This window comes from Callorhinus ursinus, unplaced genomic scaffold (genome assembly GCF_003265705.2).
Source record: "Callorhinus ursinus isolate GAN/ISIS: 27379988/994484 unplaced genomic scaffold, GSC_fseal_2.0 scaffold12, whole genome shotgun sequence".
NCBI classification, from domain to species: Eukaryota; Metazoa; Chordata; class Mammalia; order Carnivora; family Otariidae; genus Callorhinus; species Callorhinus ursinus.
Genome location: NW_027397074.1, coordinates 44,508,202 through 44,529,857, shown reverse-complemented (window position 1 = coordinate 44,529,857; position 21,656 = coordinate 44,508,202). Strand labels below are relative to the sequence as shown.

Sequence of the window (21,656 nt, the reverse complement as noted above, 5' to 3'; positions counted from 1 at the left end):
AATGGTAATTTTATGTTATGTGTATTTTAACACACACACACACACACACACACACACACACACACACACACACACACCCAGCAGCACATCATATGGGGTATCACATGGTCTCACTAGTATTTGTCTATTCAACTCTCCCTTTTCTTTCCCCTCTGACCCTTCATACAGGGAACCCTGTGCAGGCTGTTGCTTGTCGCGTGTGCCTCGCAGTTTCACGCTCTGCTGCGCTGCTTTTGCAAGGGCATTTCCTCTGGGGGCAGTGTGTCCCACCCCAACCCACCTCGTACTGTCTGTCCAGGCATCTGCTCCTGCAAGACCCCCACCACGTCTCCCCGGACAAAGCTACACCCACTCTCCCAGCTTGAATTCCCCTCTCTTGTCACCTCTAATGGCACAACTGGGAGACCTTTGCTGCCAGGTCCATGTTTCCAGTTCCAGGGAGGATTGTATCTTTTTCTACAAAAATAAAGTGGAATGAAGCTTTAAAGTGTTTGCATAACCCTTTTAAAATTCATGACACATCTGTTGACCCCCCTGGAACATCTGGAATACATGAGTTTAGAGAATTGAGCTCTCATGTGGAAACACCCAACATACACAGTTTCTGACGATGAGACCATTTCTATCCAGGGAGCCTTGGATGAATCTTGTCACATTTAAATACAAAATCACGGCCCTGTCACATTTTGTTACACACCTCCAAAAACTATGGAGTGGTTTGTGTCCTTGATTTGTGAGCGGTGAGCAGCTTGGCTATAAACAACAGATTGGTTTTTTTGTTTTTTTTCCGGCACTCATAAATTTATTTGAGGTTGACACCGGTAAAATGCTGTCAATATGCTAGGGAACATACTTTAGAATTTTGTGGTGTGTGAAAAAGACTTTGTTCCCAAATGAGCTTTTCTTTCCAATCTTAATGACACCATTCATGATGACATTTGGTCATTACATATCGCAGCTCAGAACTAGACTGGGGGTCAGGCAGGTTACTGAGAAGAATTGCAACACCCAACCTTATCACCTCTTATCATGGTGGTTTTCACTTATTCACCACTTATCATGGTCAGAGAATGTGTGTGTGTGTGTGTGTGTGTGTGTGTGTGTGTAAATAGAAGGAAAGCAGATGATCAGGAGAAATACACTAAGGTGAGGCCATGAGTAGGCGTTAAACAAATTTGTTTGTATTCTCCCTTGATATAAATAGAGAATTGCCTGGTTTGTCACAGAATGGAAAAGGTTCTTATAAACAGCGGTTTTCAAAGAGTAGTCTTTGGACCAACAGTATGAGCATCACCTTAGAATTGTTAGAAATGCAAATTATCAGGCCCTGCCCTGGACCTTCAGTGCTGGAAAGTCTAGGGGTGTGGCCCAGCAGTCTGTTCTAACGAGCTCAGGTGTTTTGATGCATATTCTAGTCTGAGAAGCGCTGTTTTAAACAACTCCCTGAAACCAAGATTTCTTTCTTTTTTTTTTTTAAGATTTTATTTATTTATTTGACAGAGAGTGAGCACAAGGAGGCAGAGGAGCAGGCAGAGGGAGAAGCAGAAGCAGGTTCCCACTGAGCAGGGACCCCGACGCGGGGCTCGATCCCAGGGTCCTGGGATCATGACCGGAGTCAAGGCAGACCAACTGAGCCACCCAGGCGCTCCCCAAGTTTTCTTAATGCTAACGTAGGAACACAGTGTTTTAGGGTAGTTTGATATAAGCATTTCAATCCTGGGTTTTGAGTAGAGATAACTGTTGAAAGAATAATGACAATGGTTAATATTTATTACCATCCAGGTGTTATGCTAAGTGTTACCTGTACATCATTCCACTAATTACTCCCGTAATTCCCAACTATCCCAAGAGGTAATACTTTTTTCTCTATTGTACAGTGAAGGAAACTGAGGCTCAGAGCAGGTAAGTTATTTGCCCAGGGTCACACAGCTTTTGCTGTGCCTCGAGTAGTGCTCCTGCCCTCCTGACTCCAGGCCCAGGCCATAAAGCACTATGTTACCCCCCATTAGCTGCAGTTCTGGTTCAGGAGGCAGGATGACCATTAGCTCTTGGATTCAGCTTACCGGTGTTCTGGACCATTGCTGCCAGGCAGCAGCTGTGTTTTGTCGCAAACATGACTCCCCTAAGTGTCCTTAGCTGAGCTGAAGTTGCATAGAATCACTCATCAGATTCCGGCCAGAGCCGGCGATTTGGATGGGAACCTACCGGAACAGAATTCTCGCCTGGGACTGTGGGGGCAACAAAAGTTTTTCTCTAGAGTCGCATGCACGGGCTCGTGTCACACATAGGTTGACTTTCAGTCTGTGACAAAGTGAGACACATTGGGTTTCCAGACACAAGCTTGTATGCAAATGGCAGATGGGCTCCACTGTCATGGCAGCAAGGCACAAATGGCCATTGATGGGTGTGGCATACAGCAGGTGTTGCCAGTTGTGTGTGAGGGGTAAGTCCAATTTCACATCTGTAATGGTGGTCTACTTCCTTTACTTGCCCCAGAGGGCTGCTGAGAGCCAGGTGAAATGTTCTATGACTAAGCTATAAAGTTTAGTTCAAATGTAAAGAATTATTATACAAATACTAGGATTTGAATAAAAACACTGGTGTGTGCATCAAAAGCCAGGTCCCAGCTCATTCTCTCAGTTATAATTGGGTGACTTGGACAAGCCTCCTAATAGCTCCATATCACTCAGTCACCGAGGTTGCTAAGTGCTTTCTGCAGTTAGTTGTGCAGTGCACAACCTGTGTAGCTGTGAGCTGCAAAGCAAAATGCATCTAATCATCTTGATCCCACTTCCCGCATAGCAAGGTCTTAAGACGCTGGGTGTTGGGGGTGGATTATTAATATATTAAATGCACTCTATAAATATATGTGTAATTTTATTCTGTCTCAGTTCCCTTCTGATTGAGGCAGGTAAAACAAGCCATGAAGGGCCTTGTCAAAGGGGCCTTTACTTGCTGATTGTGATTTAGCAGCTAGAACTTACCGAATGTGATCCCTTTCCTGCCTGTGTTCACTCCCTTCATCCACTACTAACTCCTGCCCATTTTCCACATATGCCGTAGGACGTGGCAGGCCACACTGCTCTCTCCTGCAGGGGGCCTGCCAACACTGTGTCGGTTCTTTCCCTTTCGGTGTTGAATCCCGAAGGCCTCCCCTTGTCCTCTACTTGGGACATTTGCTGAAACCAGAGGCTTTCCGAATACAGAGACGAGTCCCCCCCACCCTGCCCCTGCTTTTATTTTTTTTCTTTTTTATCGGTATGGCACCAAGCACAAGGGTCTGCACTCACCTTAACTCTAGGTGTTTCAGAATGCTCTATATATCTTGTTAGGTGACACAGGTATCCACTACTGTACAAACTCAGTGAGCCCGCACTTAACAGAACTGCACTTCATTGTGTGTTAATTTTACATAAAATCTGGGGGAAGTCGACTGATATCCATATTTGACTTTGAAATGTGTCAAAAAGATAAGATGGATTAATAGTTGGGTAGTGTGAGAAAGTGAGTAAAGTGGGTGTTAATGAGAGAATCTAAGTGATAAGTCTATGAAATTCTTTCAGATTTGCTCCATGTTTGAATTTTTTTCATAATAAAACGTTGGGAAAAAAGAATGTTCTAATTCTGTGCTACTCAAAAAAATGGCCTTTTAAAAATTTCAGGTGTCAAGGATTTCTCATGTTTGTCATTTTAATTTTTTGGAGAATCAAAATATCCCCTGTATTAATGGCCAAGACTAATATGGCAGGTAGAGCTCAGTGTGAGGGCCAAGTGGCTCAGCGGACTGAAGGGGGCAGGTGGGTGGATTCCTCCACCCAGATGGGGGTGCAGAGATGGCCCCAGGGTAGGTCATCACACCTCAGGGGCTTCACCAGGGAAGAATAACACAGCACAGACTAGCAGACAGCTCACTCCCAAAAGGAAAAAGATAATTTTCAAGTTTCTATAAATGTGAAAGATGAACACAACTTTTTGTTAAACAACCACACAACTGTAAACCTTTCCTACCTTAAAGTACCTATAATTAAAGCTATCAAATCTTAGACAATCAGCATATCCAAAGGCATGGATTGATACAGAGTATGTTCTGTATTTCATGGAAGCTTTAAGAATACTTCAGTCTGAACTAAAACTTCCCATTCATGTAGAACATCCATTTCTCTCAACTTTTCTTTTTCTTCTCTAAGGTAATTGTTCGAGGTGGAGGACACATTTTACCCTATGACCAGCCTCTGAGATCTTTTGACATGATTAATCGATTCATTTTTGAGAGAGGATGGGATCCTTATTGATGGATAAGCTGCTTTCCTAAAAGAAAGAACATTGAGAAGAAAATTTCCAAAATGGAAACTGTCCTATAAATAAGAAAATTGTCTTTTTATATCTTTAAAATGTTTCCCATCAATAAAAATTATCCTTGAAACAAGGAAGGTTCTGTTTTGGGGGAGAGATGGTTCATTACAAAATTAACTTTAAGAAAATGCTACTCATGAGTAAGAATGACCTCTTCTAATTTAACGGATGGGAAGAATGGATTCTGAGACCCTGTTTCAGAAACAAGCGGATATATGGAAGGTCGAGGCCTTGAATGGGAATTTTTAATTCCTTCCAAGAGTAAGTGCAGTAAGTGGATAAAGTTGTAACAGCATCTTGTTCTGTAAATAACAGGAGAGTTTGTCTCATAGTATGCATATGAAAGTGTTTGGTAAGGGGCGCCTGGGTGGCTCAGTTGGTTAAGCGACTGCCTTCGGCTCAGGTCATGATCCTGGAGTCCTGGGATCCAAGTCCCGCATCGGGCTCCCTGCTCAGCAGGGAGTCTGCTTCTCCCTCTGACCCTCTTCCCTCTCGTGCTCTCTATCTCTCATTCTCTCTCTCTCAAAAAAATAAAATCTTTAAAAAAAAGTGTTTGGTAAGTACACTGGGTAAGAGCATCTAATTATCACTACAGAGGAATGGGTGCAGTCATAATAGTGGTGGGCAAGACTTTGGAATGTGGAGAGTCTTAGCAAGAAAGGTAGCTTGGAATTCTTTGAAATAGAAATCTTATGTATAAAAGTCATAATGTACCAATTGGTGATACGCAGAGGTTCTTACTCAAAGAACACACTGAATCTTCGTCTTTTCTTTCTTTGTTTTTTGCTTCTTGGTTTTTCAGTGTCTTGGCTCATTTCAAGTGTACACGTTTATCAAACAGCCTGCAGGCTGCATGAGTTATGAGCCATTTTAAATTCTGTACTTCTTTAAGCCAAATAAGGAACAAACTGATTTTGTATAATTGTTGGAATATCAAAAAAATTTGAGACAATCTGGCATCCAAATACATACATTTATAAATATGCATACATTAGTAATTTTCCAACTAAAATACCCCATTTTGGCACATCCCTCCTGTTTATGCAACATGGGCTCTCACCTCTGAAATTCCCCAGCACGTTTGGCTTTTTCAACATTATTTCTCTCATTTTACCCATTTATGAATTGGCTCACTGGAGAACTAAATTTGAAAAGTCAAAGCCTGTTCTTGCTGCAAATATTTTGGGTTCTTTTAATTTCTCATTTTGTGCCTGATTTCATTCAGGTTGGTGATCTCCCTTTGTGGGGTTTTTTTTATAGATATCTCTCACTGTGCCCCTATACTACCAGACATCAAATCAAACATTCTGATCAAAAACAGATTTTAATTATTGCAGAGAATAAGCTAGGGGGAATGTGCAAAGAGTTTTGCATATAGCCCCACCTGCCATTTAAATTGTTGCATTTGGTCCCAAAAATATGCAGTGGAAAGGGCACCAACTGTGGCTGGGAGAGCAGGAGTTTAGTGCCATGTGTGTGCCCTGGACATTTTGGGGTAAGTCACTTCACTGTCCTAGCTTCCCAAAGTCTCAAAGAAGACAGAGACTCCTGAGGATCCTTTCAGTTCACGTATCATTGTACTAGTATCCATTTCACAAGGGTACCATGAGATATTACAGTCGATCTTCATTATTCATAGATTCCATATTTGTATCACCTGTTCACTAAAATTTATTTGTAACCCCAAAATCAATACTTGCTCACTTGTATGGTCATTTGCGAACATGGGCGGAGTGATGAAAAAATGTGAGTTGCCCAATGTGCACATTCTCAGCCACGGTCAAACAGGTGTTCTTTTTGTAGTCTAGTGCCACATTTTTCTACATTTTTGTGCTTTTTATTGGTACTTTTTTTTATTTAAAAGGGCTCCTAAACAGTGCTGAAAAACTGTCTGGAGTTCCTCAGTGCAAGAGGGCTGTGGTGTGCCTTACGGAGAAAGTACGTCTGTTAGATAGTCTTCATTCAAGCACAAGTTATAGTGCTGTTGGCCATGAATTCAATATTAACAAAGCAACAACATACATTTGATAAGGTTTCTTTAAACAGAAACACACACAGGGGCGCTTGGGTGGCTCAGTCAGTTAAGCATCTGACTCTTGGTTTTCGCTCAGGTCATGATCTCAGGGTTGTGGATCAAGCCCTGCGATGGGCTCTGCGCTCAGCAAGGAGTCTGCTTGGGATTCTCTATCTCCCTCTCCCTCTGCCCCTCCCCCGCTCATGCTCCCTCTCTCTTTAAAATAAATAAAATCCTTAAACAGAAACACACATAAAACAAAGTTATGTACTAATCGGTTGACAAAAATGTTGTGACCAGAGGCTAGTAGGAACCACATCCTGTATTTCCCCTAGGAGCAATGATTCAGAATTCATCAATTCAGTATTTGGGGAGATGTTATAGAAGAGAACTAGAATGAACAAAGAGAATCAACTGTATTTATGAAACACTTAGAGTAGGGACCCACACAAAATAATAGCCCAATAAATAGAAGTTGTAGATGCTGTCATGTTTATCATCTTGCTGTCCCAGGCATAGGACCGTCCGAGGGACAACCTGCCAAGCCTTCCCAGAGCAACCCTAGCCAACTCCCCTGAGGGTATAGTCCTGTGGAGACTAAATCTGGCAGGTATTTTACTTTAAAAGGGAGGGAAGAGAATTTCAGAGACTAAAGGAAAACAAGTTTTTGAATTCACTCGGAGAGTCCTTGCGTAGAGAATCTTCGTGTGGGGTACACGCCTTCCATGGGACACTCAAGACAATCCATTAAGATGCCACCTCTTGATCCAAACATGAGACAGTCTGATGTCTCACATGGCTGCCATTACCATGAACAATGTACACACAGAGAGGGAGATGCAGGGAGGAGAGGGGAGGGACCTTCTCATGGTTCTGGGTCTTGCCTATTGCCAATTGCAACTTCCATGCTTATAGGATACCATCAAATGGGATTAATTTCATAAAAACAAAGCCTTCAAATTGGAGGATTTTTATAGCATTTTGCCTTGCAATGGGGAATGGCAGATCAGCCTCAGGTACCTCGGTGGTCATCTCATGGCAGTGTATTTAAAGGAGCTGTAGAACCTGGGAACGAGTTGTGTATTCTTTCTTTGACAAAAGGACAAGTGTTTGCAGAGGAGCTGTCATTTTCTGTCATGGTGAGTGGATATTGTTAGTATGGCATCTAGCACATACTGTTTTTAAAAGTAAACACACACAAAAATAAATACATACATACACACACAAAGAGGAAACCCACAATCTGTCCTTTCAAGGTTGAAGTACCACTCTTAACAGTTAGTGAGAAAGTCATTTCTCTTCGAAAGAAACTCAACCTATGGCAAAAACATTTTGAAAACAGGTGTTTAGAAATGTTTCCATTTACTTTGTTGCACATGATAAAGAACAAAAACCTTAAATCAAGGAAAATTTCAACAAATGTCTTTGCGCAGAAGATAGGATTGAAAAATGAGTGTGGGGAGTTAATAAAGCTCATTGAATGAGGCCTTTCTTCCATTTGGATCTATGTATCTCCATCTGTAAATTGTCTGCTTCAGCTCTGATGGACTTTGAATCCAAGTGTCAAAATGAAGTGAACATATGGCCAGAACTTGAATTGCTGTATCACAAAAGGGTGACCCAAGATTTTTCAAATATGACAAAGCATATGCAACACATTGATCCTGTTAAAAATATCAACAGTAATATTTTAAGGAGCAAAAATACTTTGTACTACTAAAAATCAAATACAGTTTTTAAAAATTTAGTATGTAAAATTTCATCTTTATCATTTTAAAATTTCTATTTTGATGACTTTTATAATGTAAATGTTATTAGCACAGTAGTGGTGTGATTATACTCTATAAATGAATGAATAATTATATTTTTTTGGTATGCCTCCAGCAGTTTTTAAATGACGGCGTGATACATAAAGATTTGGAGAGCACTGTTTGAGAGGACAGAAAAAGTCCACATCTGAAGGTGGCCTTACACTATGTACCGATTTGGTTAAGTTAAAAAAGCAAGGCATGTGATTCAACAATCTCAGACAATTCACAGCGCTCACCATAGCACATACCCTCCCCAGTGTCTATCACAGACCTGTACCTCTGAAACAAATAATACATTACAGGTTAAAAAAAAAAAAAAGAAGAAGATAGCAGGAAGGGGAAAATGAAGGGGAGGACGAACCATGAGAGACGATGGACTCTGAGAAACAAACTGAGGGTTCTAGAGGGGAGGGGTTGGGGGGATGGGTTAGCCCGGTGATGGGTATTAAAGAGGGCACGTTCTGCGTGGAGCACTGGGTGTTATGCACAAACAATGAATCATGGAACACTACATCAAAAACTAATGATGTAATGTATGGTGATTAACATAATAAAAAAATTTTAAAAAGCAAGGCATGTGATGTGCCTGGGGGGGGGGGGGGCACCCGGTTAAGTCACCAACTCTTGGTTTCAGCTCAGATGGTGATCTCTTGTCCTGATCTCAGGCAGGGAGTCTGCTAAAGACTCTCCCTCTCCTTCCACCCTCCCCCCCCAACTCACACTAAAAATAAATAAATCTTTTTTAAAAAGTACGGCATAGAACAATACAGCACGCTTTCATTTGTAAGAAAGGAAGGAAGAGAAATTAAATAAACAAGTAAGAGAAGGAGGAAGGGAGGGAGAGAAGCACAGAAATTTTATAAAGGGTAAGTGCCTCTGGAAAGATAAATAAGAAACTAACAGCAGTAGCGGAGGAAGGACTGGGTGGTGTTGGTGGGTGTGAGGAAGACAGGATTTTTATGTTTTTTGTTTTATGTTTATGTTTTAAGTTTTATGCTTATGTTACATATATATGCACACATTATATATATAAATATAAATATATATATAACATATAGTACATATGTGTGTGTGTGTGTGTGTGTATATATATATATGTGGCCCCAGAATCTAAGGGAAAGAACTGCCCTTTGGGTCATTTTGCTATAGAGGCAGAGCCCTGAAGTAGGTCCTGATGGACTAAATAGGCTCAGCAAAATCCCAGGAGTGTTCAGGTTTCCTGGGCAGCCTGACAGCGGAGTGATGAAGGTGCCAGAAATTCATGAAAAGGAGGGGTTGGAGGAGGTAAAAGAGGGGACTGGCCACATGCTGGCTGAGATGAGAGAAAGCCGGAATTCTGCAGAACCCGGAATTAGGAACAAAGTCAGCCACTGCTTTCCCCACCCGCACTGTGCAGAGAAAGCAGGGCTGCAGGGCAAGGGAGGCGTGCTGAACGCTCTGCCAGGAGCAGGGAGTGAGATCATTTGACCTTTGGGTTGCAATTGTCAGGATGCAGAAAAGCACTTCTGTTGCAATGGGCTTGTCTATTGGGAGGCCCATGCGGTAGGTCTGCAATGCCCAGCCTTGACCCCTGAGTTGTTCCCGCATGGCAAAACAGGGGTCTGTTTGAGCTGTCCATACCTAATTCTGTGAAATCAGAGGTAATAATAACAGCTATCCTTTCTAAGCCCCTAAAATGCACCAGAGGTTCACCAAGACATCACCAGGGAAATGGTTTTCCATTCCACAGATGAGGTCGTGCCCCTCATCGATACAGAGAGACTGGTTGAGTTTCCACAGCCACTGGCAGGCCAGTCCAGATGCAAACCCGGGTGTCTCTCCTTCAACTCCATCCTCTCTCCATGCAAGAGACATACTGCCTCCTGATCCCCAACTTCTTTCTCAACTGGATATGACAGGTAAGTGTCAGTGACCCATTTGGGGTCAGGAAGTGTGTATCCTCATTAAAAATGCGCTTTAGGGGCGCCTGGGTGGCTCAGTCGGTTAAGCGTCTGCCTTCAGCTCAGGTCGTGATCTCAGGGTCCTGGGATCAAGCCCCACGTCGTCGGGCTCCCTGCTCAGCGGGGACCCTGCTTCTCCCTCTCCCTCTGCTGCTCCCCCTGCTTCTGCTCCCTCACTCTCTCTCTGGCTCTCTCTGTCAAAGAAATAAAATCTTTCAAAAATAATAATAATGCACTTTATTCTGAAGGTTGTGTAAACAAAATTCCTGGAAATATTTTGATGCAATATCTGCTCCACCCAAGAGGCACTAACGTAAAGTATGACTCTCTGAAAAGTACTGAGAGCTGTCATTTAATTATTTATGTGCAGTTCTTCAGTCGTCTTTTCCCATGCCACCAAAAACAGAATAGATAGAAGGCCAGACACCCAAGGACAGATCCTGTGACAAACCGCTTGACTTGAGCCCCAGTTTATTTTAGGAAGTCCGATGTCCTTTTCCTTTGTGCTGGTGAATGACAAGACCCCCCCCCCCTTCTTAGTGCGGGTGATTCAGGGGCCGTGTGTCTGTGTTCATGCCATTGAAACTGCTGGTTCCAAAGCTCAGAAACCACTTCTCGCTGAGCTCCAGCTGCAAGGACAACTGGGGGAGGCCCGTTCCATGCCACCATCACCCAGGAAGTGTGCAGCCCGCGACGAAACAGTGACCCGCCCAGATGTGTTTCGTGTTCTTGCATACGTAGGGGCTCTTGCGATGAGAATTCTGAAGATTTAAAAAACATTCAGAGAACAAACCTGAAAGGGATTGATTTTGCTGCCCCTAAGACAACAAGCCTGGAATTGAAAGCAGGCTGTTGTGTCGTATATCTGCTCAACCCTAAGAAAAGACATCTGTTCAATCATTTTCAAGGGATTTTTGGCAACTTTGGGAGCGTGACGTGGCACTGTCTGCATTCCCCTGGGCCCTGTGCAATCGAGGAGGACAGACCAGGCCTGTGGTTGCTGTTCAAATGGTTTTACCAGGAAAATTCATTGCGTCTAGCCAGATCGTTGGGGCAAATATTTTCTTTTCCTTAAATCTTTAAATTTCAAATTGTTCATTGCAAAAATTAAGTTAGAGCCTCCTCTCCGCAGCCCTACACTCTACACAGTGGTGACCACTAATAACTCATCCCAGGCCAAGGGACAGTGGGCTACCTTGAACTCAGTACCACCAAGACTGCACCCAATGGGGGGAGATGATTACACCCCCCCTAAAAAAAACCCCAGGGTGTTGTTACTGGAAGAACGGGGGCCTGGAGGCTGGGCAGCCAAGAGCTAAAAAAATGTCCACCATATGCAGAAGTCAAAGCTCAGTAGAAAGATTAAAGCCAGCCTCCACATTTTGACATGCAGTGAAAATACATGCTGGTAATTGTCCTAATATCCCAATGAATATTTGTAATCAAAAACTACATATACATCTAGTAACTTTTACTGATACTTTATATTTTCTTATGTGACTCAAAGGGGGAAAGGGAAATAGGAGGCTTAGAGAACGGAGGACAGGGGAGGAGGGGCGTTGTCTGAAGAGATTGGGAAAGCGCTGACACCCATGTCAGCATTATGAACAGAAATGCCCCTGAATCCCCGGCCCCTACACACTCACCACCTTATATTAGGATGTGCCCTATTAGACCTTCTATACGACAGGCCCTGTTCTGGGTGGTGAGGATACCGAGACAAATTGGGCCCACTTCCCTGCCCCTCAAAATGTGGGCAAAATGGGTGACCACTGCACACATGACCATAATCCCAGAATGCCAAGTACTCTAACAGAGGAAAGTACAAAGCCCTTTGAGAGCAGAGAAGAGGGAGTGGCTACATCTGGGGAGAAGGAGTTTTCCACACTGAGTGGCGGAAGGGTGGAGGCTCTCCAGAGGCACAGGCCCGAAGAATAAGCGTTAAGTGCGGGGCGATGGTGAGGGTCCAAGTACGCCCTGCTTCTGCCTTCTCTCCTCTTATCTGTAACCTCCCACCTCTGATAGTTCAATTATTTTGTTGCAAAATCTGAGTTCTCAAATGCCTATCCTAAACTTCGATAACGGAGGAAGTAAAAGGACTGATTCCCATAATCAACTGATATGAATAAACCCCTAACAACCATGCTTTAGTTTTCCCATCTTATTTCTGTGGAATCAGGGAAAGATCTAGAAGGTTGTCTCCCTGTAAGTCCACCCATCAAGTGGCTTTGATGGCAAGTGAGATGCCATTTCTTTATTAAAATCCCCGCACGCAACATGGTGACATCTTGGGATAGGCTGTCATTTACCCATTTCCCATCTCCCCTGGGAAGAGAAACATCTTGTCGGATCATTTTGAAATGGTCCCATACTGTGAATCACTGAAGGGAAAGGCCAAAGGCTTTGGGGCAAAAATAAACAAAAGTGAAAAAATATGCGGATTCTATTAAAAAAAAAAAAAAAGGCCCGAAGTGAAGTTGCACTAGAAAATGGAGCTTATCTTGGACAGGGTGGAGGGAATAGTGGAGAGAGATCTGAGGTAGTTTGTTCAGGATGAAATTTCACCAGCATGTACTTTCCCAGGTTATGAGGGACAGAGGAAAAGGGATCTCTAATAAGGCACAGCCCCCTCACATATACCCCTTGTGCCCCTGAAAAATCTTCACATTTGTTAGGCTACCACCTGAACAGGTCTTTAAGCTCTAGTTTCCTACGTAACGAGAAATGCAATTCTCTTTTGGCCTCATAAGTACACCAAGCTCCACATAGCATTGCTTCTAGATCACCCTCTTCCTTTGCTGGATGGTCGGAGAGAAGAGAAAGATGCTCCAGCCCAGGGAGCATGCGATTCTGAACCCCCAATTCCAAATGTTCTGTGATTCCCAGCTTTTCAAAAAAAAAAAAAAAAAAAAGTGGACTTTTTTTCCCTTGGGCTGGAGGAAAGAGTTGATAGTCACCTACTCAACTTGGAAACATTACAAAGATGAGAACAAGAATTCAATAATCCTATGTTATTAGGCTATGCCCAGGTATGAATACTGAAATCAGGTGGCTTAAAAATACCAGTACCAACAATTCTCAGTGGGATCCTGAGGGCAGTAGCGCTCCTTTTAGCCAAGATGGTATTTTGGTGAGACTGAGAATGTAGAGAGGTTTCCGTTGTTCTTTCTTACTTCCCACTTCATACAAAGCCCTAAATCCCCAGCAGAGGTGCCATCAAGTAAAAACACCACCAGATCTAGAGAGACATGGGAGGCGTGGAAAACCTTGGAAAGAACAAAGGGGATAAAGGAAGATGGGTTCCCGCACCACCGGAGGGTGGAGGGCGGCGCGTGGCACCCACCCCGGAGTGAGGTGCGTCTTCGGCTCCCCCTTTCTCACCCGCTCCAGTCAGAGATGCAACAGTGACCTTGAAGCCCCAAGTGCCACTGGTCTTCGTGATGAGCTGTCTCCCCCACTCTGCCCGAAGCTGCCCAGGGCAGAAAACAAGCCCGCACTAGAGCAGGTGAAGATGAGCTTCTCTGGAAACAGAAGTTCAATGCCGGGAAAGACAGCACGGGAGTCGGGGTTGCTGGCCATGAAGAGCTGCTACTTTTCCAGGTTTACTATGCTGACGGACTCTGGCATCTTAACAGATTCCCAAAAAACGAAGCCTCTAACGAATGCTATAACATGTAAGGAAGAGAGAATGTCTAGCAGAAACACAGAGAATGATGTCATTAATATATGCCTCAAACCAGATATATGGTTTAAAGGCTATTTCTTCTCACATCTGCCTGGACAGATTTCATAAAACCACCATAAAAGGATTCTGTATTGGGGTACCTGGGTGGCTCAGTTGGTTGGTTAAGCGTCCACCTTCGGCTCAGGCCCTAATCCCAATGTCCTGGGATCGAGCCCCACATTGGGCTCCCAGCTCAGCAGGGAGTCGGCTTCTCCCTCTCCCTCTGCCCCTCTCCCCTGCTCATGCTCTCTTTCTCTCTCTCAAATAAATTAAAAAAAAAAAAAAAGGATTCTGTATTTACGGAGAGAAAACTTGCAGTTGCATGGATCTGTTCTTTTGTTCCTCAGGAACGGACTCTTTTTATGTTCCCCAGTGCTGTTCCCAACTGTGTCCACGTTCAATCTCCAGTGTGACCCAGGGACTGCTCCCCTCACTCTCAGCAAGCAGCCTTGCCTCCTGCTTTACTGAGACAATCAAAGCAATCCCAACCGGGATCCCTTGGTTTTCCTCCCCCACCCCAGTGCTCAGCTGCAGCATCCTTCCCCACCTCATGACTGCTCCTCTGAGCGCCCCTCCCCCACAGCTCCAAGTTTCCCCAGGACACTCAGATTCTACATGAGCAGCCTGTCACCCTTCCCCGCAAACCAGTAGCTGCTCTTGGTTTTCCCTCCTCCGCTGAGAGCGCCTCCATTCCCGCCATCACCATGCTTTCTGCGCCTTTCTCTCCCATGCAACCGTGGTCAACCCTGCTTGTTCTACATCCGCAGTATCTTTTGCATCGCTCTTCTCTTGCCTGTTTCTACGCTACTGCCTGCAGAACACTCTCCCTACTTCTGCCTTTTCCAGTCACCAGCCCCGACCACCCTCCATCCTCCACAGAGGTGCCATGTCATTTTCTAATGCACACTTCTCATCTCCGCCCTCTAGGACCCAGTGGCTGCCAGGGACATTCAAGTTAACATCAAAATGCCCTGACTTTGAGGGCCTGTCACAGATTGACTCCAACCTACCTTTTAGGGCACTCCTTTTCCCATGGCTCAAACACATCCGCTCAGACGAGATCATTTGCCTTCAGCTCTACACCAGCTCTAACATATCTCCTTGCTTGGGCCTCTTTTTCTATCCATCACCCGCCATGAAAGGAAATACTGCCCAGCCTCCCAGGCTCACTCACAAGGGCAAGATACCTTAAGTCTTCCGTTTGCCTCAGTTTCTCTCTTCCCACCCCCGCCTCTGTGGAATCCCTTTCTTCTCTGCATTATCTGTCCCACTCCTGTAATGTTCATTTCTCACTTGTGTCAAAGTTGTTTGAAGTTCTCCCTTTCCATTCCCCACTTGAGCAGGTAGCAGACTCCATGTCCTTTGCTTCAGGGAGGTAAGTGGCAAGATGAGAAGCAGAAGGATTCTGGCTTTTGTTTTCTAAGAGCCAGAGGCCCAGGGAGAGGGTAAACTTTGAGAAAAGCTTTAGGGACTTGGAAAAACAGGTGGGGAAACAACAGATGTAAAGGAAATCCCTCCAGTTGTGGAGAGGAGCAATTTCTGTGGGTTCCGCTTTCTGGCAGGGGCCATGTTGGAGCAAGACCCCAGAGAGGGAGAACTTTTCGGTGAAGCATCTGGAACTGAGGCCACAGGCACTGACGTTCTCGGCCCTGTCCAGAAACAGTAGATGGCCATCAGGCACGAAGGCACCATGCGGACAGAACGTGGTGGGTTGATTAGCAGAGGCCCTTGTCACTGCCTTAGGCTCTTGGAATCCTGACACCCCCGTCCCCTGAAAATGGGTTGGGAAGGAAGCAGAACAATAACTGAAATGGTATTTTCTGCTGGCCCAGCAGTGTTGGAGTCAGAATTTCAAAACTATTGTAAAAAATAGAGACACCATATTTCTCAACACCTGAATTTTTGTACTGATACTCATTCTTGATATATGTAAAACACGTATCAGAACTTTTCCATTGAGGAAGAGAACAATATTCACTGAGTGCCCACAATGTGCCAGGCATGGTCTAGACAGTAGAGATACAGCAATGAACAAGACTGAAGACTGCTCCTCAAAGACAACACATTTTGATGGGAGCTCAGTGTTCAACTATATATTGTAAAGATACATATCGACAAGTGTCATAAAGAAAATCAAAGCAGATAAGGGCATGATTATATCAGGTGGTCAGAAAAGGCCTTCCTGGGGCGCCTGGGTGGCTCAGTAGGTTAAGCGTCTGCCTTCGGCTCAGGTCATGATCTCAGGGTCCTGGGGTTGAGCCCCACATCACGCTCCCTGCTCAGTGGGGACCCTGCTTCTCCCTCTCTCTCCCGCTGCGTGTGCTCTCTCGCTCTCTCTCTCTTTCTCTCAAATGAATAAAATCTTTTAAAAAAAATAAATGTTAAAAAAAAGAAAAGAAAAGGCCTTCCTGACATGCTGACATCTGAACAGGGTCTGAAGGAAGGGCAGGAAGGAGTCTTGCTTGTACTTGAGAGAGTGCACAACCAACACTATAGGACCTGCAAGGGGCTCTTGCCCTGGGAAGGGAATAAAACCTCAGCCATCTGATCCAGGAGGAAGGGCTGGTGATGTCAGACCCATGGGAGGTTGTAGATCAAGGTAAAGACTTGGCACTTGCTCAGCTTTCTTCCCCTACAAGGTGCCAAACACACAATATGTGCTCAGGGAGTATTTATTGAATAAAGGATGGATGGAGCATGGAAATTTGTGCCACACTGAGAAGTAAAAGATAAATAAAAGATATGAATAAATATATAGGACATAAAAATGACCCATAAGCCCAGAGCCCAGATATAACCACTTTTAAACTTTAATACTAGTCCTCCTAGTCTTTTATTATTTGTAGATTCTTTTTCACATTTGAGACAATACTGTCTTATTTTCTTCATGTAATGTTTGCAATTTTTAATGTCATCCTTTAATTCACTGAGATGAAGTGTGCATCTCTAACTGGTTCCAGTCACTTGGACAAAGTGGTCATAAGGCAACTGACTCCTTTTTTTTTAATTTTCTACTTAAATTCAATTTAGTTAACATATAGTGTATTATTAGTTTCAGGAGTAGAATTTACTGATTCATCATTTAACATATAACACCCAGTGCTCATTAGATCAAGTGCCCTCCTTAATGCCCCTCACCCAGTTACCCCTTCTCTTCCCCCACCGCCCTCCAGCAACACTCAGTTTGCTTCCTATAGTTAAGAGTCTCTATGGTTTGCCTCCCTCTGTTTTTGCCTTATTTTATTTTTCCTTCCCTTCCCCTATGTTCATCTGTTTCATTTCTTAAATTCCACCTATGAGTGAAATCATGGTATCTGTCTTTCTCTGACTGACTTATTTCACTTAGCATAATACACTCTAGTTCCAACCATGTCCTTGCAAATGTCAAGATTTCATCTTTTTTTTTGAAGGCTGAGTAGTATTCTAGTGTGTGTGTGTGTGTGTGTGTGTGTGTGTATCACATCTTCTCTATCCATTCATCTGTCGATGGACATCTGGCTCTTTCTATATTTTGGCTATTGTGGACATTGCTGCTATAAACATTGGGGTGCAGGTGCCCCTTTGACTATGTTTGTATCCTTTGGGGTAAATACCCAGTAGTGCAATTGCTGGGTCATAGGGTAGCTCTATTTTCCACTTTTGGAGGCACCTCCATACTGTTTTCTAGGGCGGCTGCACCAGCTTGCATTCCCACCCCTTTCTCCACAATCTCGCCAACATCTGCCATTTCCTGAGTTGTTTGTTTTAGCCATTCTGACTGGTAGCAACTGACTCTTTCAAGGGCCACAGGAGGTGTTCAGCAGCCACTGAATTTTATGAGGAGGGGGATGCACAGACCCCCAAACCCTGCAGACTCAGAGGGGGTGACAGCTTGCTGACCCACGTGACCCCTGCTGGCGCCTGGCTGCAGGATACCTGAGTCCGCTCAGTAACACAGGGGGTGTCCTTGCTCCGCGGTGCACAGGGCTTGTCAGCATGAGCAAGACGGTGCCTGTGCAACTTTCCCCTCCACATTTGGGCTTGAGGACTGGAACATTTCCTAGAGAGGCATTGTGTTCCTTTTCCGTCTCTGCTTTTACCTCCAGTAGCTGCCCCCAGCTGTTCCTAATTCTCTCTCTGGGTGAATGACTCAGCTTGATTCTGTGTCTACAACGTGTGGCTTCTTAAAGGAGCCAGGCCACTTTGTAGCATAATGACACGTAGCTCAAACCAAGGTAGTCAAACCACCTACGAGCTACAATCATAAGTTAGAAAACAGAAAATGTATTTCTTTTCAATGTCCAAGGTTATAAGCTCTTCAGTTATGAAAATAAACATGTGCCTGGGTCAAAACAAACAAAATCAGAGGGGACTTAGTAGAAATCAGGAAGCAAGCCTAAGCACTTCTCCGACGTGGCCTTCTATCTTTGCGTGTGCTTTTGGAAGAGCTGTCAGCCTGTGCTGAGATGTGCTCTGAGAGCCCAGAGAAGCAGATGGGCATGTTCATGACCAAGAGGGAAGGCCCACTGAGTCTTTTTGGAGTAATGCAGATTTCACCAGTGACCCACCATTGTTACAGCCTAATGATGATTTTGGCTGGTTGTTAAAGCTGCTTTTGCCCGTGAGCAACAAATGAATTTATTCCCCTCGCATTACTGAAAGGAAAACAAACCTAAGGCAGGACAAAATTAATGGGGAATTTTCGGAAAAAAACACAACCCACCACCACCAACAAACAACTCTGTTTGGTAGAGATGATTAGTGCCAGATGGAGAAGGGAGCCCAGGTGCCCTGACCGGGGGCGGGGGGGGGGGGGGGGGGTGTTTAAGGACAGAAGCAGCTGAGAATTACCAGCACAATACAAACCTTCAGATCACTTGCAAAGCAGAGACGTAGTTCCTTTCTTCTTCCTCCCCCCCGCTCCTGCTTCTCTTCTGTTTTCTTCTTCCCCTGTAGCCATGGGGATGTTCTAGGTTGGAGCTCTTCCCAATGGGAAGGCACTCAGTGACAGGGCTGCATACCAAAACTGAGTAGTGGGGTGGATGGAGCAGAGCAAAGCACCGAGGAGTGTAGTCATGATTTCTCCACACTTTCCCCAGACTTTGGATTTCCAAACCAGACTCCCATCCAGAGACAGTAAAAGTTGCATTCGGCTGCCGCGATGGCTGTCCTGTAATCGGTTCCTGGTGTGTTGTTAGATGCTTTGAGCTTAACCAGACCCGCACATGTCCTCAGTCTAATTCCATCTTGTGGCTCCTAATGTCATCACATGTAGCCTCTGGCAACCAAGCCATTTTCCAATTGCTGGCATCCCCTTCCTTCAGCACTCACCCTGCCAGGATCTTTTACAGCTCTGTGTCTGAATCTCCCCAGGAAAGATGGGTTGGTTGGTTTGTTTTTCGTTTGGCAAGATGGTTTTCAGAAAACAACCCTTTCTGTAGGACAAATGAATTGAAAAGTTCTGTTCATTACAGTCAACACAAGAGTGAAGCAAGTTAAGGATCTTGGTGCTCCATTAAAGGAAAAGAAGGTTGCTGACGTCCTTTGTGCAGTATTTTTTTATTTGTAGTTTTTATCACATTTGCCGTTTCACCCGTTTAGTGAAGTTTGTTCATATCAACACTTTGTTAATGTTTCAGTTCATTCCAGAAGCCCTTACGAGAAGCTACATGAGCTCTATAAAGACAGGGATTTTATTCTATTGGGTTTGACCCTGTACTCACAGCTCCTAGTAGAGTACCCGGCAATTCATGTGTTCATGAATATTCATTGTTGAATAAGTGAGGTATTTTCTAATGGGAAGTCTGCCCACCTTCTAAATTTTGTGGTGTTTTGTATGAAACAGAAGTGTTGACCTATCTTGGAGTTAAGAATTAAAATTCAGGGACGTCTGGGTGGCTCAGTAGGTTAAGCATCTGCCTTCGGCTCAGGACATGATCCCAGGGTCCTGGGATCGAGCCCCGCATCGCATGGAGTTCCTTGCTCAGCGGGGAGCCTGCTTCTCCCTCTCCTTCTTCTGCCCCTGCTTGTGCTCTCTAGCTCTCGATCTCTGACAAATAAACAAATAAAATCTTTTTTAAAAAAAGATTTAAAATTCAGACCTACTTTCACTCTTAGGAAGCAATGAGACTCTTAAAATAGATGTTTATCTAGCTTACTTTGAATTTGCAAACCACCCCTCGGTATTTAGAAAGTCAACCCTTTCTTCCACTACAAATAAAAATCCTATTTCGTGTCTAGCACCACTCCTTTGTCAGGTACAAGCTAAGCCCCACCAGTAATAACAAACAGATTGTTCCCCTACATCATGCCCCAAAAGAGGATTCTGGACTCTAGAAGGGGATATACTTCAAATTAGATATGCTGAGATGAACTTTTATCAATTCTCTTCACCTTTGGGTAAACAAAGTGAATGTATAATTCTGAAAATACCCCACATTGTTTTGTTCTTAATCATCCCTAACTATTTGAGCTAGCAGTTGAGGATTTGAGAAAATAATAAAATTTCAACCTCTACTTTTCACAGTTAGGAAAAAAGCTGATTTAATAGAACTCCAACAACGGTTGGCCAAATCCCAGATGAAGCTGTGCAGAGGGTCTTAAGTCAGTTTTTAGAAGTCTGTCTTATTTATAATGAAATTATATGCTAAAATCCAGACTGCTGTATACAATCTTTTTCCACAGAGAGAAGTCTATTCCAAATGTGTTGACAGCTAAAGAGAAAGCTTGGTAGTACTCCCAACAGTGAAACTGGCTGGGACCAAAGTGGTAGAACTGAATCCTTTGACTGAAATTCAGATGGAGACTTAATGAGTTTTCTGGGTGTTCTCTGAACCTAAGCGTGGGGAATATGTACCAGCAAGAGGCAAAACTAACTTGTGATATCAGATGTGCAGCTTCTAAGAGTGACTTCCACTTTCCATCCTGCCTGTGGAATTCCAGAGAAGAGAAAAGCATCCGAGTGAAGAGATCTCCTATGTGCCATTGAGGATCTGGGCGTGGAATTTCCAGGTTCTTCCTGTCCTGATACTTTTAAAACCAGTCTCCATGAAATCTGTGTACGATCCAGTGGTGGACTTCACCTGTGAATGTAGTTGTCTGGAACATGAGCTCATCAATGTAGCACTTACCTTGGATAACTGCTGCTTTGTTCAACAACTATTTCGTTAACTGGACCAGAAGTGACTGACTTAATTGCCATGTCTATTTGTGATGGAATGTTACAGGTAATAGACATTACACGTCATGACTCTTCCTGAAATATAAAAAGTCAAAAATTCTCCTTTTCATGCATTCTCATTTTTTCAACTATTTGGAAATATAAATCCATGCACATCTTCTAGGACTCAGTCCCACAAACGTGAGGCTGTGATTTAATAGCATTTAAGCCTCTGAGAGTTAAATGGATTTGGCTACTGATTCCTCACTGGCATTAGCTGGCTTAGCAGAAATGTATTTTATTAATTTGGCCGACAATGAGGTTGACAGTCTAATAGCATTACCACCCAAAGCAGCTTTGGTTTTGCCCTTAATGAGAATTTTCCTACCATAGCAGCTTGGATTTGCCAGGGAGTCGTGCTTTAAAGGGATTATGCTGAAGATTATGAAAGTGGAGCCCTCGTAGAACAAGACTGGATATTCATTTTAGGAATAAAGCCCTGCCTCCCTATTGGCCGAGATGCCGGAGCGCTTGAGGACCCCCATCACACTCTAAGTTGCTGTGAAAGCATAGAGCAGCAAAAGAGAAATCCTCCTAGAATAGGCTGAATGGGACTTGGCGCGGCGACAGTAAAGCCGACCCAACCTTTCCCATTGTAGAGAATTTGAACAAATCT

General features: G+C 44.0%; 1 protein-coding gene across 8 annotated transcripts in view; it reads left to right on the top strand.

Annotated features, from left to right (window-relative positions):
• Nucleotides 1-20,553, top strand: part of CPVL (carboxypeptidase vitellogenic like) — a 142,539-nt gene extending 121,986 nt beyond the window's left edge. For 5 of the 8 annotated variants that reach the window (XM_073899006.1, XM_073899007.1, XM_073899008.1 and 2 more), the window contains one exon: nt 4,188-4,276. Coding sequence is in view for 3 of the 8 variants with exons in the window: in XM_073899004.1 (XP_073755105.1) it covers nt 9,908-10,063; nt 20,491-20,538 (204 nt within the window). In the remaining 5 variants the exon portion in view is untranslated. Of the gene's footprint in view, nt 1-4,187; nt 4,431-9,907; nt 10,083-13,512; nt 13,530-20,490 lie in introns of those variants that run through there. The other 3 variants (XM_073899004.1, XM_073899005.1, XM_073899009.1) reach the window with 3 other exon arrangements.
• The last annotated feature ends 1,103 nt before the right edge of the window (nt 20,554-21,656 follow it).